This window comes from Sarcophilus harrisii, chromosome 3 (assembly GCF_902635505.1).
Source record: "Sarcophilus harrisii chromosome 3, mSarHar1.11, whole genome shotgun sequence".
NCBI classification, from domain to species: domain Eukaryota; kingdom Metazoa; phylum Chordata; class Mammalia; order Dasyuromorphia; family Dasyuridae; genus Sarcophilus; species Sarcophilus harrisii.
The window spans coordinates 82,929,997-82,943,184 of NC_045428.1; the positions used below are offsets into that span (position 1 = coordinate 82,929,997).

Sequence of the window (13,188 nt, forward strand, 5' to 3'; positions counted from 1 at the left end):
TCCTGTATCAAATCTTTGGGCAGTCCCCCTCCAGAGAATTTCCTGTGGTCTTTGAATTCAGCTTGGAAACCTCCGTTCTAATGGGGTAAATTCCTAAAGAGACACTTGAAAAAAGCAAAAACAGAAATAAGTGGGCTGACGAAGGTAAAGGATTAATTCAGCTCAAGAGATAAGCCAGGTGGGAGAAGTTTGGAATCAGTCAGATAAATTGTGCATAATCCAGGTGGGCAAGAAACTGGTGAAGAGAGATGGAGAGATTCTAAGCGGTTTAGAGTCCATAAGAGTACTTTCTCTTTGACAAGGAGTGGTAAACTTCTTGGTGACTGGAACTGGGATTGGGATTGGGAGACTTTAAGCAGTTAGAGTCCATTAGAGTTCTAGATAGCCCTTTAGGAAGCATTGGAATGAAGCATCAAAATTTACAGGGAAAGACAAAAAGAAAAATGATTAAATACTTTGTTTTATCTTTTGGCCAAAGTACAGATCTCTCTTCCTCCTCCTGCTAGGTTTAAATTCAAAGAGGAGTCTTTAGAATGACTATGCAGCCTTGTGGTTGCCAACTGTGGGACAATTTGTATGCTTTCCAGGCAGCCAGCTCCTATGGCTGTGGCTCCCAAAAAGGGGCTAAGAAGAGGAGCTTGATTGATTTAGAAAAGGGGTGTGTGTGTGTGTGTGTGTGTCTCCTATGTTTCTCTCAGTCAGATGAATTACAAAGGAAAAGATCTGGCCCTTTGGGATTTAGAAGTACTTATTTTATGCATAATTGGACTTATGCAAATACCTTTTACCTTAAAGAAAAACTAATTCTGAGACAGGAAAAGTTTTTAACTGCCACATCAAAAAGAAAAAAAAAACCAACCTGATGTTTCTGTAGACCTAGAATTGGCCAATTTGGGTCTGCTGAAATAATTGGTTAAGTTTATACAACTGCTAAAGCATTTTAACAGATTCTAGGCTTTTTGAGACTAATCATTAAGTTGCTTGGCACTCTCTCAATCAGCTAACTAGAGTTAGTCTATTGTATTTTTAAGTAGGCTTAAATTATATGACTAAAAGCCTTCTGAGGTCCTTAACCTGAAAAGTACAGAAAAACTGAAGGAAAAAAAATTGCTTTGATCCCTTGGAGAAGCTTGTGGAACCTGTCCTAACTAGGCTGATGTTCCTGATTAGTCTGGGTTCTGGGGTTTCTACTGGTGCCTCAATATCTTCCCTGAATTTGAACACTGAGTTTTGTTTTTTGGGGTTTGTTTTGTTTGTATGTGTTTGTAAATTTTTTATTCATTTAAACTTAAATACAAAACAAGAAAAGGAAAAAAAAATTCCATATATACAGCAAAACATAGGAGGATTCATTATAAAACAATACATTTCCTATTCCAGAAAACGTACATAATAAATATTATACATTGTTTTTAAAGCTGCATAGCTTTTGTTTGCTACCTTTGATGTTTTCTTTTGTTCTCTGCTGTAAACTTTTTATATTTTTTCTTTCCCTCTCTCCAGCACTGAATTTTGTTATCTTGAATTATCTTTACTAGTTTTGTTGAGGGGTGAGAAATGCCCTAATAGTGATAGGGTCCCCAGGTCGTGTTGCAGTTTTTTCTGAAAGACTTCACTGTCAAGATTTCCAGGTGAGGTTTTTGGCAAAAAGTGGGTTTATTACCCTGAGAAACAACTTCCCTTGGTGACCTATTCCTGAGGTTTGGATTTCACAATCTTGATTATATTTAGGTTTCTATGGCCTGGGACTAGGGAGCATTCTCTAAATGAATTGTGAGACTAATCAGTAAAGGGTAGTAATTATGCCCTAGGCAAGATCTCCAATTGAATTGAAGGTGGAGATTATTATGGGAGTTTCCCTTAGGAATAGGAAGGTGGGATTGCTTCAAAAGGTCCTGAGGGGTTAAGTTTTAGGGTTTTTCCAACTCGGGTCCCCCTCTCCCCCCCAAAAAAAAAGATCAGGGGAACATAGTTCCTATTTGATGTTGGTCAGCTGAAGTCTAGTTTGTTTTAATTTGCATTTTCCGATTATTAATTTTTGAACTTCTTTTTATGTGAAGATTGCTATTTTGTGTTTCAAGTATTGTCTGTTCATATCCTTTTACCGTTTATTTATGGAATGACTATTACTTTGATAAATTTTTCTCTTATTTTTTAGATGTCATTCTTTTATCAAAAACAAGTGATGTCATAATTTTTCTCCTAGTTTGTATCTTGACTTACTTTTTTTTAGATGTACTGCTTTGTCTTGGTAGAAACTTTTTCCTTTTCTAATGGTCATATTTATCTGTTTTTAATGTCAATTTTTCTCTAAATCAATGTTTATAAAGAAGTTTGGGAAAATTATAAAGATTTAAAATAAAATTTAATATAGTTATGCTATTTGGAGTTTCATATTAGCCAGTTCTTGTTATAGTTCTCATTTGTACTAACACTCTGTGAAAAGTGTTTTTAGTAACCTTGTATATTATCTAGGATAAAGTTTAGTCCAAATATATTTCCTGACCATGCCCAGTTATTTGTGAATTTATTGTTACTTGCAACAAGTATAGGTCAGCTTCCTACAGCTTAAAGCCAAATCTTTGAAATCTGTTTTATTATAGCTAGGAGCTGAAAATGGTTTAAACACTTTTACATATGCTAAGATGTTATTTAACAATGGGGGGAAACATTCTTATCTCATGGGGTGCCCTTTGGTGTAGTATAGAAGATGAGTCCGATTTAGAGTCAAAAAAGACTTGGTTCTAATTTTACTTCAGACATTCATTAACTGTACTTTTATATCTCCTGCCCTCATTCCTTATCTGTAAAATAGCAATGGTGCCTGCAGTACACAAAGTTGTCAGGAAGCTCAAGTTAGGTAACACATGTAAAGCAGTTAAATGCTACATATTTTTTTTTTATTCATGTTTAGATAAGGATACCACTCCTCTAGGTTTTGACTTTGATATTACATAACCCTGAGCATATCAGTAACCTTTCTCTGCCCCTATTTAAGACTAATAGTTCATTACTTGAAATAACTATCTAATAATACTTTGTAGAGTTATGGAGAAAGAATTTTGTCAACCTTAAAACAATATACAAATGTGGGATGCTATTTTTTTTAAAGCAGCAGAAGGTACATAATATTGAGTTGGTTTATTTAATTGGGACCTATGATTTCATAAAAAGCTCCAGGTGAGGAAACTCCCTCTATTGCAGGTGAGCATCAATTTGCATTTTACTTTGATGCTGATTTTGATCAACCTTAACTGTCACTTCCACTCCTTATTCAGTATATAATAATATTCTGTTAGTATCATCCATCTGAATAATCAAGCATAGATTTAGCATAGATTATGTTAAGGTTATTTTTCAAAAATGTTTTTATTTTATTAAATATTTCCTAATTACATGTAAAATAAAATTTAACATCAGTTTTTTAAAAATTTTGATTTCCAAATTTTTTTTCCTTCTCACTCCCCCTCTTTGAGAAAGCAAGCGATTTGATATTGATTATGTGAGATCACGTAAAACACATTTCATATTAGCCAGTTTTTGTTCTTTTAATTTATACTAATGATGAGATTAGATTCAGGGAACCAAAATGATGAGATTAGGGTTCCTGGTGGTCAGGGAGTTAAATGATGAGGTTAACTAACACCAAGTTTGGGGTTCAGGGAACCAAATGAAAAGATTTGGCTCCCCTAAATCCCCTTTTGGATTCTACACAAGGTAGGGAGTTGTGGGAACCCCATTCTGGCGGCGCAGAGGTCCTTCGTAAAGGAATTTACAAACCTGAAAAGCTAGACTGATTAAAAAAAAGTTTATTATTGGCATTGGGAAGTCAGCCTTGGCTATGCATGAATAGAAAGACTGAATCCCTTAGTGGCAAGTTCTGACAGAAGTAAAGTTTCTAGTGGAGAGAACCCGACAGAAATATAAAATTTCATTGGGGAAATAGGTGAGAATAAAGAAAGGATAGCATTGAAAGAGAATATCATCCAGTGGGCAGAGGCTTGTTCCTATGCCAGGAAGAGAGAGACTTTCCTTGGCATGGTATATTGGGTCCTCTGCAAGGACTGAGTCCCAAGTTGGCTCTTTTTATCTACAAGCTGGGGGCAGTTCTGGATTGGGCTGGATACAGCTTGAGCTGAATTGAATAGAAAATCTTAGAAATGAATGGGTGTCTCTTCAATTCAACAGAGTTGGAATTCTCCTGCTCAGGACTCAACCAGCCCCAACAGAATGAAGCTGTTTGTCCTCCAACAGGTTCCCCTACAGAGAGGCAGGATTCAAGGAGATTTTTTCCTTGAAGGAGTTTTAGAGAGTTTCAGGGCTCCCTTATTACTAACACTCTCTGAAAATTGTTATAATAACCTTATTATCTAGGATAAAGTTTAGCCCAAATATATTTTCTGACTATGCTCAGTTACTGGTGAGTTTATTGTTCCTTGAAAGATGCCATACTTTTAGTCTTTGTGAAAGAAATGTGCTTCTTGGCTAGAGATAAGTTATTGAGCCATTCTGGTGGAATGTGCTGTCCTTGTACTGCCATATAGGCATACCTTATTTTATTGTGCTTTGCAGATACTGCATTTTTTAAAAATGTGTTATGGTGATCTTTGATATATAACTATTGTAATTATTTGGAAGCATCACAAACTGTATACACCCTAGAAGAGAATGAATTTATTAATAAATGTTATGTGTGTTCTGACTTGTCTACCGAGTATTTCCTGATCTCTCTCCTTATCTTCAGGCTTCCCTGTTCCCTCAGACAAAAGAATATTGAAAAATATTACATGCACTTAATTTAATAAAGCTGCAGCAAGGTTTGAGAATATCGACTAATTTTTTTTTTACTTATTAGTATTTTTTCTCAATTATATGTAAAGATAATTTTCAACATTTATCTTTGTAAGATTTTGAGCTTTAAATTTTTCTATCCATTGTTTCTCCCTCCAAAAGACAGCAAGCAGTCTGATAAGTTATACATGTACAATCATGCCAAGCATATTTCTGCATTAATCATGTTGCCAAAGAAGACTTAGAACAAAAGAGAAAAACCACAAGAAAGAAGGAAAAACAACAAAAAAACATAAAATAGTATGCTTCAATCTTTATTCAGATTCCATAGTCAACAAGTTCCCATCACAGCATCCAGCATCCCTTGGAATTATCATGGATCATTGCATTGCATCTTGCTATTACTTTGTATAATATTCTCTTATGTCTGCTCACTTCACTCAGTGTAAGTTCATATAAGTCTTTCCAGGTTTTTGTGAAATCTGTATATTCATCATTTCTTATAACACAGTGGTATTCCATTACATTCATATACCAAAACTTGTTCAGTAATTCCCCAATTCATGGACGTTCCCTCAGTTTCCAATTCTTTACCACAACAAAAAGAGCTACTTGAATTACTTTTGTATATATGTGTCCTTTTCCTTTTTTTAATGATCTCTTTAGGATATAGACTTTTACTAGTGTTGTTGCTGTATTAAAGGGTATTCACAGTTTTATAGCCCTTTGGGCATAGTTCCAAATTGCTCTCCAAAATAGTTGGATCAATTCACAACTCTACGGATAATGCATTAGTATTCTAACTTTTTCACATGTTCTCCAGTATTTATACTTATCTTTTTTTCTATCTTAGCCAATCTGATGATAGGTGTGAGGTGCTCCTTTAATTCGCATTTCTCCATTCTTTTTTTTTTTTGCTTAGGCAATTGGGGTTAAGTGACATGCCCAGGGTCACATAGCCAGGCAGTGCTAAGTATCTAAGGCAAGTATCTCGGGCCAGATTCGGCAGCTGAGGACATTTATCCCCCTCACCCAGGGCTATGAAGTTTCTTTATTTAAAGGCCCACAAAACAAAGTTTTTGTTTTTACTATAGTCTGGCCCTCCAACAGTTTGAGGGACAGTGAACTAGCCCCCTATTTAAAAAGTTTGAGGACCCCGGTATGGTTACATTTGAACTCAGGTCGTCCTGACTTCAGTGCTCTATACACTGAACCTCCTAGCTGCCCCTTATTTTCTTGATTCTGCTTTTTTTTTTTTTTTTTTAAATTTGCATTTCTCTACTCAAAAGTGATTTAAGGCACTCCTTCATATATCTGTAGATAGTTTTAATTTCCTCATCTGAAAACTACCTGTTCATATTCTTTGACCATTTACCAATTGGGTAATGACTTCTATTATAAATTTGATTCAATTCTCTGTTTTAGAAATGAGGAACATTTGACTTTATCAGGAATGTTGACTTTAAAATTTTTCCAGCTTTCTGCTTTCCTTCTAATCTTGGTTGCATTGGTTTTATTTGTATAATCTCTTTAATTTAATTAAAATGATCTGTTTTGCATTTTGTAATATTCTCTATTTCTTGTTTGGTTATAAATTCTTCTGTTCCTTATAGATCTGACAATTAAGCTATTCCTTGCTTTTCTAGTTTTCTAATGGTATCACCATTTATGCTTAATCATATACTCACTTTGACTTAATTTTAATATGCAGTGAGATGTTGGTCCTTGCCTTGTTTTCTCCTATATTGTTTTCTGGTTGTCTCAGCATTTTTTATCATATAATGAGTTACTGCAGAAATTAGAATCTTTTGGTTTATCAAATAGTAGATTGCTATAGTCATTTACTACTATGACTTGTGTTCCTAACTTTTCCACTGATCCACCACTCTGTTTCTTAATCAGTACCAAATAGTTTAGATGATTACTGTTTTACACTATAGTTTTAGATTTGATACAGTGGGACCACCTTCCCTTGTGAGTTTCTTTTCATGAATTCCCATAATGTTCTTTTTATTCTTCCAGGTGAATTTTGTTGTTATTTTTTCTATCTCTGTAAAATAATTTTTTGTTAGTTTTCTTGGTATGAAACTAAATAAATTTAGGTAGAATTGTAAATTTTTTTTATATTAGCTCTGCTTTAACTCACTAGCAATTGACATTTTCCCATTTGTTTATATCTGACTTTATTTGCATGAAAAGTGTTTTGTAATTGTGTTCATATAGTTTCTGGATTTTTCTTGGCAGATAGACTCACAAGTATCTTTTGATTATCTAAAGTTGTTTTAAATAAAATATATCTGTCATGCTGCTGAGCTTTGTTGGTAATAAGTAGAAATGCTGATGATTTATGTGGGTTTATTTTATAACTTGTAACTTTGCCAAAGTTAATTGTTTCAAAGTAGTTTTTTTAGATTATTATCTAAGTATACTATCATATCATTTGCAAAGAATGATAGTTTTGTTTCCTTATTGCCTGTATTAATTTCTTCAATTTCTTCTTCTTTTCTTTTGTGCTAAAGTTAACCTTTTTAGTACAATACTGAATAATAGTGGTGATAATGGGCATGCTTGGTTTATCCCTGGTCTTACTGAGAAGGTTAGCTTATCCCCATTATATATGATGTTTGCTGATAGTTTTAGATCCTGCTTATCATTTAAAGAAAAACAACACTTATTATTAAGCTTTCTGGTATTTTTAATAGGAATGGATAGTGTGTTTTGTCAAAAAGCTTTTTCTACATTTGTTGAAATAATCTTATGATTTCTATTGGTTTTGTTATTGACTTGGTACATTATGCTCATAGTTTTATTTTTCCCCTTTTTTTAATAATAGATTTTTATTTTTCAAAATACATGCAAAGATAGTTTTCAACATTCACCCTTGAAAAACCTTGTGTTCCAAATTTTTCTCTCTCCCTCCTCATCTCTCCCCTCTTAGATAGCAGCTAATTCAATATAGGTTGAACATCTGCGATTCTTCTAAAGATATTTCCACATTATCATGCTCATAATTTTCTGACATTGAACTAACCTTGAATTCCTGTTATAAATCCCATCTGTATTGTCTATTACTGATAATAAATTGCTATAATCTTTTAGCTAATACTTTATTCAATATTCATTAGGAAATTTGGTCTATAATTTTCTTTCTCTATTTTAACCCTTCCTGTTTAGACATCAGTAACATATTTGTGTCATAAAAGGAATTTTGTGGGGCTCCATTGCCATTTTCCCAGATGGTTTATATAGTATTGGAATTAAGTGTTCTTTAAATGTTAGGTAGATTTCACTTGTAAATCCATCTGGCCTGGGAACAGGAGCTAGCTCATTGATGACTTGTTCAGTTTCTTTTTTTTTTTTTTTTTCTTTTTTCTTTTTATTTATTTATTTATTTTATTATTGTTATAGTAACTTTTTATTGACAGAATCCATGCCAGGGTAATTTTTTTTACAACATTATCCCTTGCACTCACTTCTGTTCCGATTTTTCCCTCCCACCCTCTACCCCCTCCCCTAGATGGCAAGCACAGTTTCTTTTTCTAAAATGGGGTTATTTAAGTGTTTTATTAACTCTTCTTTTAATGTGGGCAATTTACATATTTTAAAAATACTCGTCCATTTCATTTAGATTGTCACATTTATTGGCATACAATTGGGCAAAATAACTCCTTTAATTTCTTTAATTAATTGCTTTAATTTCTCCCTCATTGATTGGTGAATTCACCATTTTCATTCTCCACTTCCTCCACCCCTCATCCCACCCCCCAGGCATTTGGGGTTAAGTAACTTGCCCAGGGTCACATAGTTAGAAAGTGTTAAGTGTCTGAGGTCAAATTTGAACTCCTGACTTCTGGATTGGTGTTCTATCTACTGTACTGTCTCACTGCCCCCCACCCTTTTCATTTTTGATACTGATAATTTGGTTTTCTTCTTTCTTTTTTCTAATTAACGAAAGGTTTATCTATTTTATTTATTTTTCATAAAATCTGCTGTAGATATTATTTATTAGTTAATAATTGTCTCACTTTCCATTTTATTAAAGTCTCCTTTGATTTTCAGAATTTCTATTTGAATTTAATTGAGGATTTTAAATTTGTTCTTTTTCTTTTTTTGTTGTTGCATACTTAGATTCGTTGATCTCTTCTTTTTCAATTATATTCATGTAAGCATTTAGGACATTCAAAATTATCCCTAAGAACTGCTTTACCTGCATCTCATAAATTTTGGTATTTTGCCTCATAACTGTCATTCTCTTGGATAAAATTATTGATTGTTTCTTATTTGTTGTTTGATTCACTCATTCTTTAGCATTGGTTTTCAGTTACTTTTTAGTCTGTCTTTCCATGGCCCTTTATTACATGGAACTTTTATTGCATCATGATCTGAAAAGGATGCATTTTATATTTTTGCCTTTCTGTATTAGACTGTTAGATTTTTATGCTCTAATAACATGGTCAGTTTTTGAGGACCGCTAGAAAAATGTATATTCCTTTCTATTCCTATTCAATTTTCACTAGAAATCTGTCATATTTAACTCTTCTAAAATTTGATTTACCTCCTTAACTTTTTTCTTGTTTATTTTTTAGTTAGATTTATCTTCTAAGAGGGGGAGGTTGAGGTCCCCCAGCAGTAATAGTTTTGCCATCTTTTTCCTGTAACTTACTTGTTAAAGTTTCTTTGATTTATATTTGCATTATGGGGTATTTACTTCATTATTTGTGTTTTGAATTAGTCATAAAAGAATGTGTTCAATTTGGGAGAAAATTAGGACAATAAATTTTTGAGCCCAAAATCTGTTTTTAAAGTGACTTATATTTTAGATTGAACATCGAGCATGTTTTTCTGTGTGCACGTGCATGTACACATATGTATGTACAAAAAAACTTGCTCAATATTAGTAATCTTTGTAACATATTTAGTATAATTTCTGCTTTGTTCCATAATATTTAATTTGTTCCACTTGGTTTTTCTTCATATCATATTTGTAAGAACATGAATCACGGATTATTTGATTTACATAGTGCTACTGTTTTTACCTTGATAAAGTGAGCTTTCCCTGATAGTCTAAGATACAGTAATTAAGAATAATCTGAAAGCCTTACTTGATAAGATTTTGAAAGCACCATTAAAATATATAGCTTATTTCTGAAAGTAGTATTTATTGGATTTTGCAGTGGAAACCTTCATATCTATAAGAACAATTCTTTGTAAAAAATTTTATTATAGTATTTATTTTTCCAAATGCATGCAAAGATAGCTTTCAGTGTTCATCTTTGCAAAACCTTGTGTGTAATATCCAGGCTAGCTTTCTCGAGGGTCTCTGGATGGGCCTTGGTCTTAGCAGGAGAGTCACCACAAAGATAGGCAGGGATAGAATCTGGAGTCTGGAGTCTGAGCTCGAGCTCACACACTCATTGGAGTCTGTTTATTTAAAGTCCTCTCAGCCCTTAAATACCTTAGTATAATTACATCACTACAGCACACTTAGCATTTGCCAACTACCATTATTACATTACCATATCACCCTAAGTACTAAATATGTGAACTAGAGAACCATTATATCATCAGTTACACTGAGTAAATACCCTGCTGTAACAAGTATCTTTGCTTCAAGTAGACTTTTCTCAAGATTTCTCGGCCCTCTACACTTGGCGGTCCAAATTTTTCTCCCTCTCTTTTCCTGCCCTCCTTCCTCAAACAAATAACAACAACAAAAAAGGTGAAAATACTCTGCCCTGATTCAGTCTCCAAGACCTCTCTCTGGATAGGGATGGCACTTTTCCATCACAAGTCTATTAGAATGGCCTTGAATCACCTGATTGAAAAGAGCCAAATCCATCACAGTTGATCATCATGTAATCTTGTTATTGTATATGATTTTCTCTTGGTTCTACTTGCTTAACTCATTATCATTTCATGTAAGTCTTTCCAGGCTTTTTGGAAATCAGTCTGCTAAGTTTTTCATATGTTTACCACAGATAATTGGATTAATTTTTTTTTCTTTTTAATATAAGGCTTAAAATGTTGGGATTTAGTACTTGTGAAAATTTTGTATTGCATTTCAGTTATAAGGCTTTTCTTTTCCACAGATAAAAAAGGAATCAACGGTATAAGAAGATGTTGGGATCTGAACGTGGTGTAGTGGAAGAATGGCTTTCAGAATTCAAGGTAAATTGGGATAAATGATTGGAGAGAGGTGTTAATGAGAGTGTATGTCATTAATATTCAGACTAAAAGTAATTCAAGCATTCAACTTTATTTTTAAGTTACCAATTTTAAAAGGGCAGACTAAATACTCAATGTGTTATATAGATAACTTTACAAGAAAATTTACAGTTACAAAAGTACTTAACAAAAACACTTGGGAATTATTGGCACTGTTTCTAAAAGTTAAAATTAAAGAATTAAAAATTACTTATTGATTTTCTTTGAAACTAGGTCAATTAATAGTTTCTCATGACTATACATTTATATGTGATTTGTGAGTTCTAATTTTTTTAATTGAAAATATATTTTGTTCATGTCACAGATTTTCAGATACTGCAACTTGAAATTTTTCACTCACCCTCCAAAGTTAGTTTAATTAATGTTAAACTATTTTCATTTTTGAAAATAAATCCTTCATTATTTTTCCTGCAGTAGCTAATATGTAGAAACTTTTGGGTTTCCAAATATTAATCCATTCATCTTTCTCTCTTCCTTTTGATCTTTTAGGCATTACCTGAAACTCAAATCACCAACTATGCAGCAACTCTGCACAGGAAAAAAACACTGGTACCTGCTCTCTATAAAGTCATTCAAGACTCAAATAATGAGGTAGGGGAGTTCATAAAAAATACAGTTTTGATATGTGACAGTGCATGTGTTAATATATGCATAAGTGTTTAATATTTGAAGGTTTTATTTCCTTTTTTATTACTTGTACTATTATTACTGTTTTTACTTTGGGGAATGAAAATCTTTCTTTCTCTTTTTTTTTCTCATTCTTATAATTGCTTTTTTCTCCTTGTGCAAGTAAACTAAAGTTTCTGGAATACATTTAAAATCAGAAAAAAGGTGTGTCCATTTATCTTTTAATCTCTCCATTTTAATACCCATTTTCACTGTAGACTATTTAGATTTGAGAAATGAAAATGTTTCATTTTCTATAAGCCCAAGTGTTAATGATATCTAGATCAACATATTCATTAAAATTTGTATGATCATTCTTTAATATTCATTGACTTATAATGACATATAACTGCAGTTTATTCAAATTAATCAGTAAAATTAAATTAATAAATTAATGGTTTTCTTTTAACAAAGATTGCAATACCCTAGTGGTAAAATATTAAAGTAAAAAGAGGAAACATATTTCAATTCTAATCACTCAAAACCATAAAATTAGAGTAATATTTTCTTAATACTCAGAATTTTAGAGTATAAAATAGGGGAAAGGGAAAGATTTCTTAAATTTCATTATAATCTCCTGGAAATATACTCGCATCACTTTTCTACTGAATGTTAAACTAATATAATGTGACACAAGTTGTCGGGAAAACTTTGATCACCGCTGGTTTCTTGTGTGCTTTAAAATGAAAATAAAAGGAACACACAGGAAAGTAGCTTCTTATTTTCCCAGATACAGCCTCCTCGATGTCTCTGCTGTTTACTGGAGTGAGTTTGAAGAATTTCAGGTAATCTTCTCTTAACAAGCAGCTTGACTTAAAAGTGCTTCTTTGTTTTCCCTATATCACTAAAAATTTGCTTACTGACCTATTGCTACCTTCAGTCTTTTTGTTCCCTCTCTTTCAACCCTCGTCACCTAATCTTGGTATGACTTAGAATTGGTCTTGTGCTTCTTATAAGTGGTAGCAGCAATTACATTTATACTTAATGGTCTCTTTTTTCTTTGCAATATATATATATATATATATTTTTTTTTTAAATTTAATAGCCTTTTATTTACAGGATATATACATGGGTAACTTTACAGCATTAACAATTGCCAAACCTCTTGTTCCAATTTTTCACCTCTTGCCCCCCCCACCCCCTCCCCTAGATGGCAGGATGACTAGTAGATGTTAAATATATTAAAATATAAATTAGATACACAATAAGTATACCTGACCAAAAAGTTATTTCTTTGCAATATATTTCTAGTGTTTCCAAGATTTACCATTAGAGCTGCAATTAGAGCATATATACTTGCCTGAGTCACAGTTTTCAGAATCCCAGACTCAAAAGTTCTATTTCCATCATCTCTTGTTGTTTTGTGCTGTTTTAATGTTTAAAGTTTACTTAGTATTAAAAATTAATTTATGTCGACCTCTTTTTATGGTGTATTCTTTTCATGGGCAGTCATTCCCGTGAAAATTTGTAATTTCCTCAAAATTACCGTTATGCCATGTATATATA

At 32.7% G+C, this 13,188-nt stretch overlaps 1 protein-coding gene across 7 annotated transcripts in view; it reads left to right on the forward strand.

Moving 5' to 3' along the window:
• The window catches only part of FAM126B (family with sequence similarity 126 member B), an 80,543-nt gene that overhangs the window by 32,071 nt on the left and 35,284 nt on the right, over positions 1-13,188 (forward strand). For 6 of the 7 annotated variants that reach the window (XM_031958351.1, XM_031958353.1, XM_031958354.1 and 3 more), the window contains 2 exons: positions 10,881-10,959; positions 11,506-11,607. In XM_031958351.1, the coding sequence (XP_031814211.1) occupies positions 10,909-10,959; positions 11,506-11,607 (153 nt within the window). In that variant the 5' untranslated portion in view covers positions 10,881-10,908. Of the gene's footprint in view, positions 1-10,880; positions 10,960-11,505; positions 11,608-12,412; positions 12,468-13,188 lie in introns of all 7 variants that reach the window. The other variant, XM_031958358.1, reaches the window with a different exon arrangement.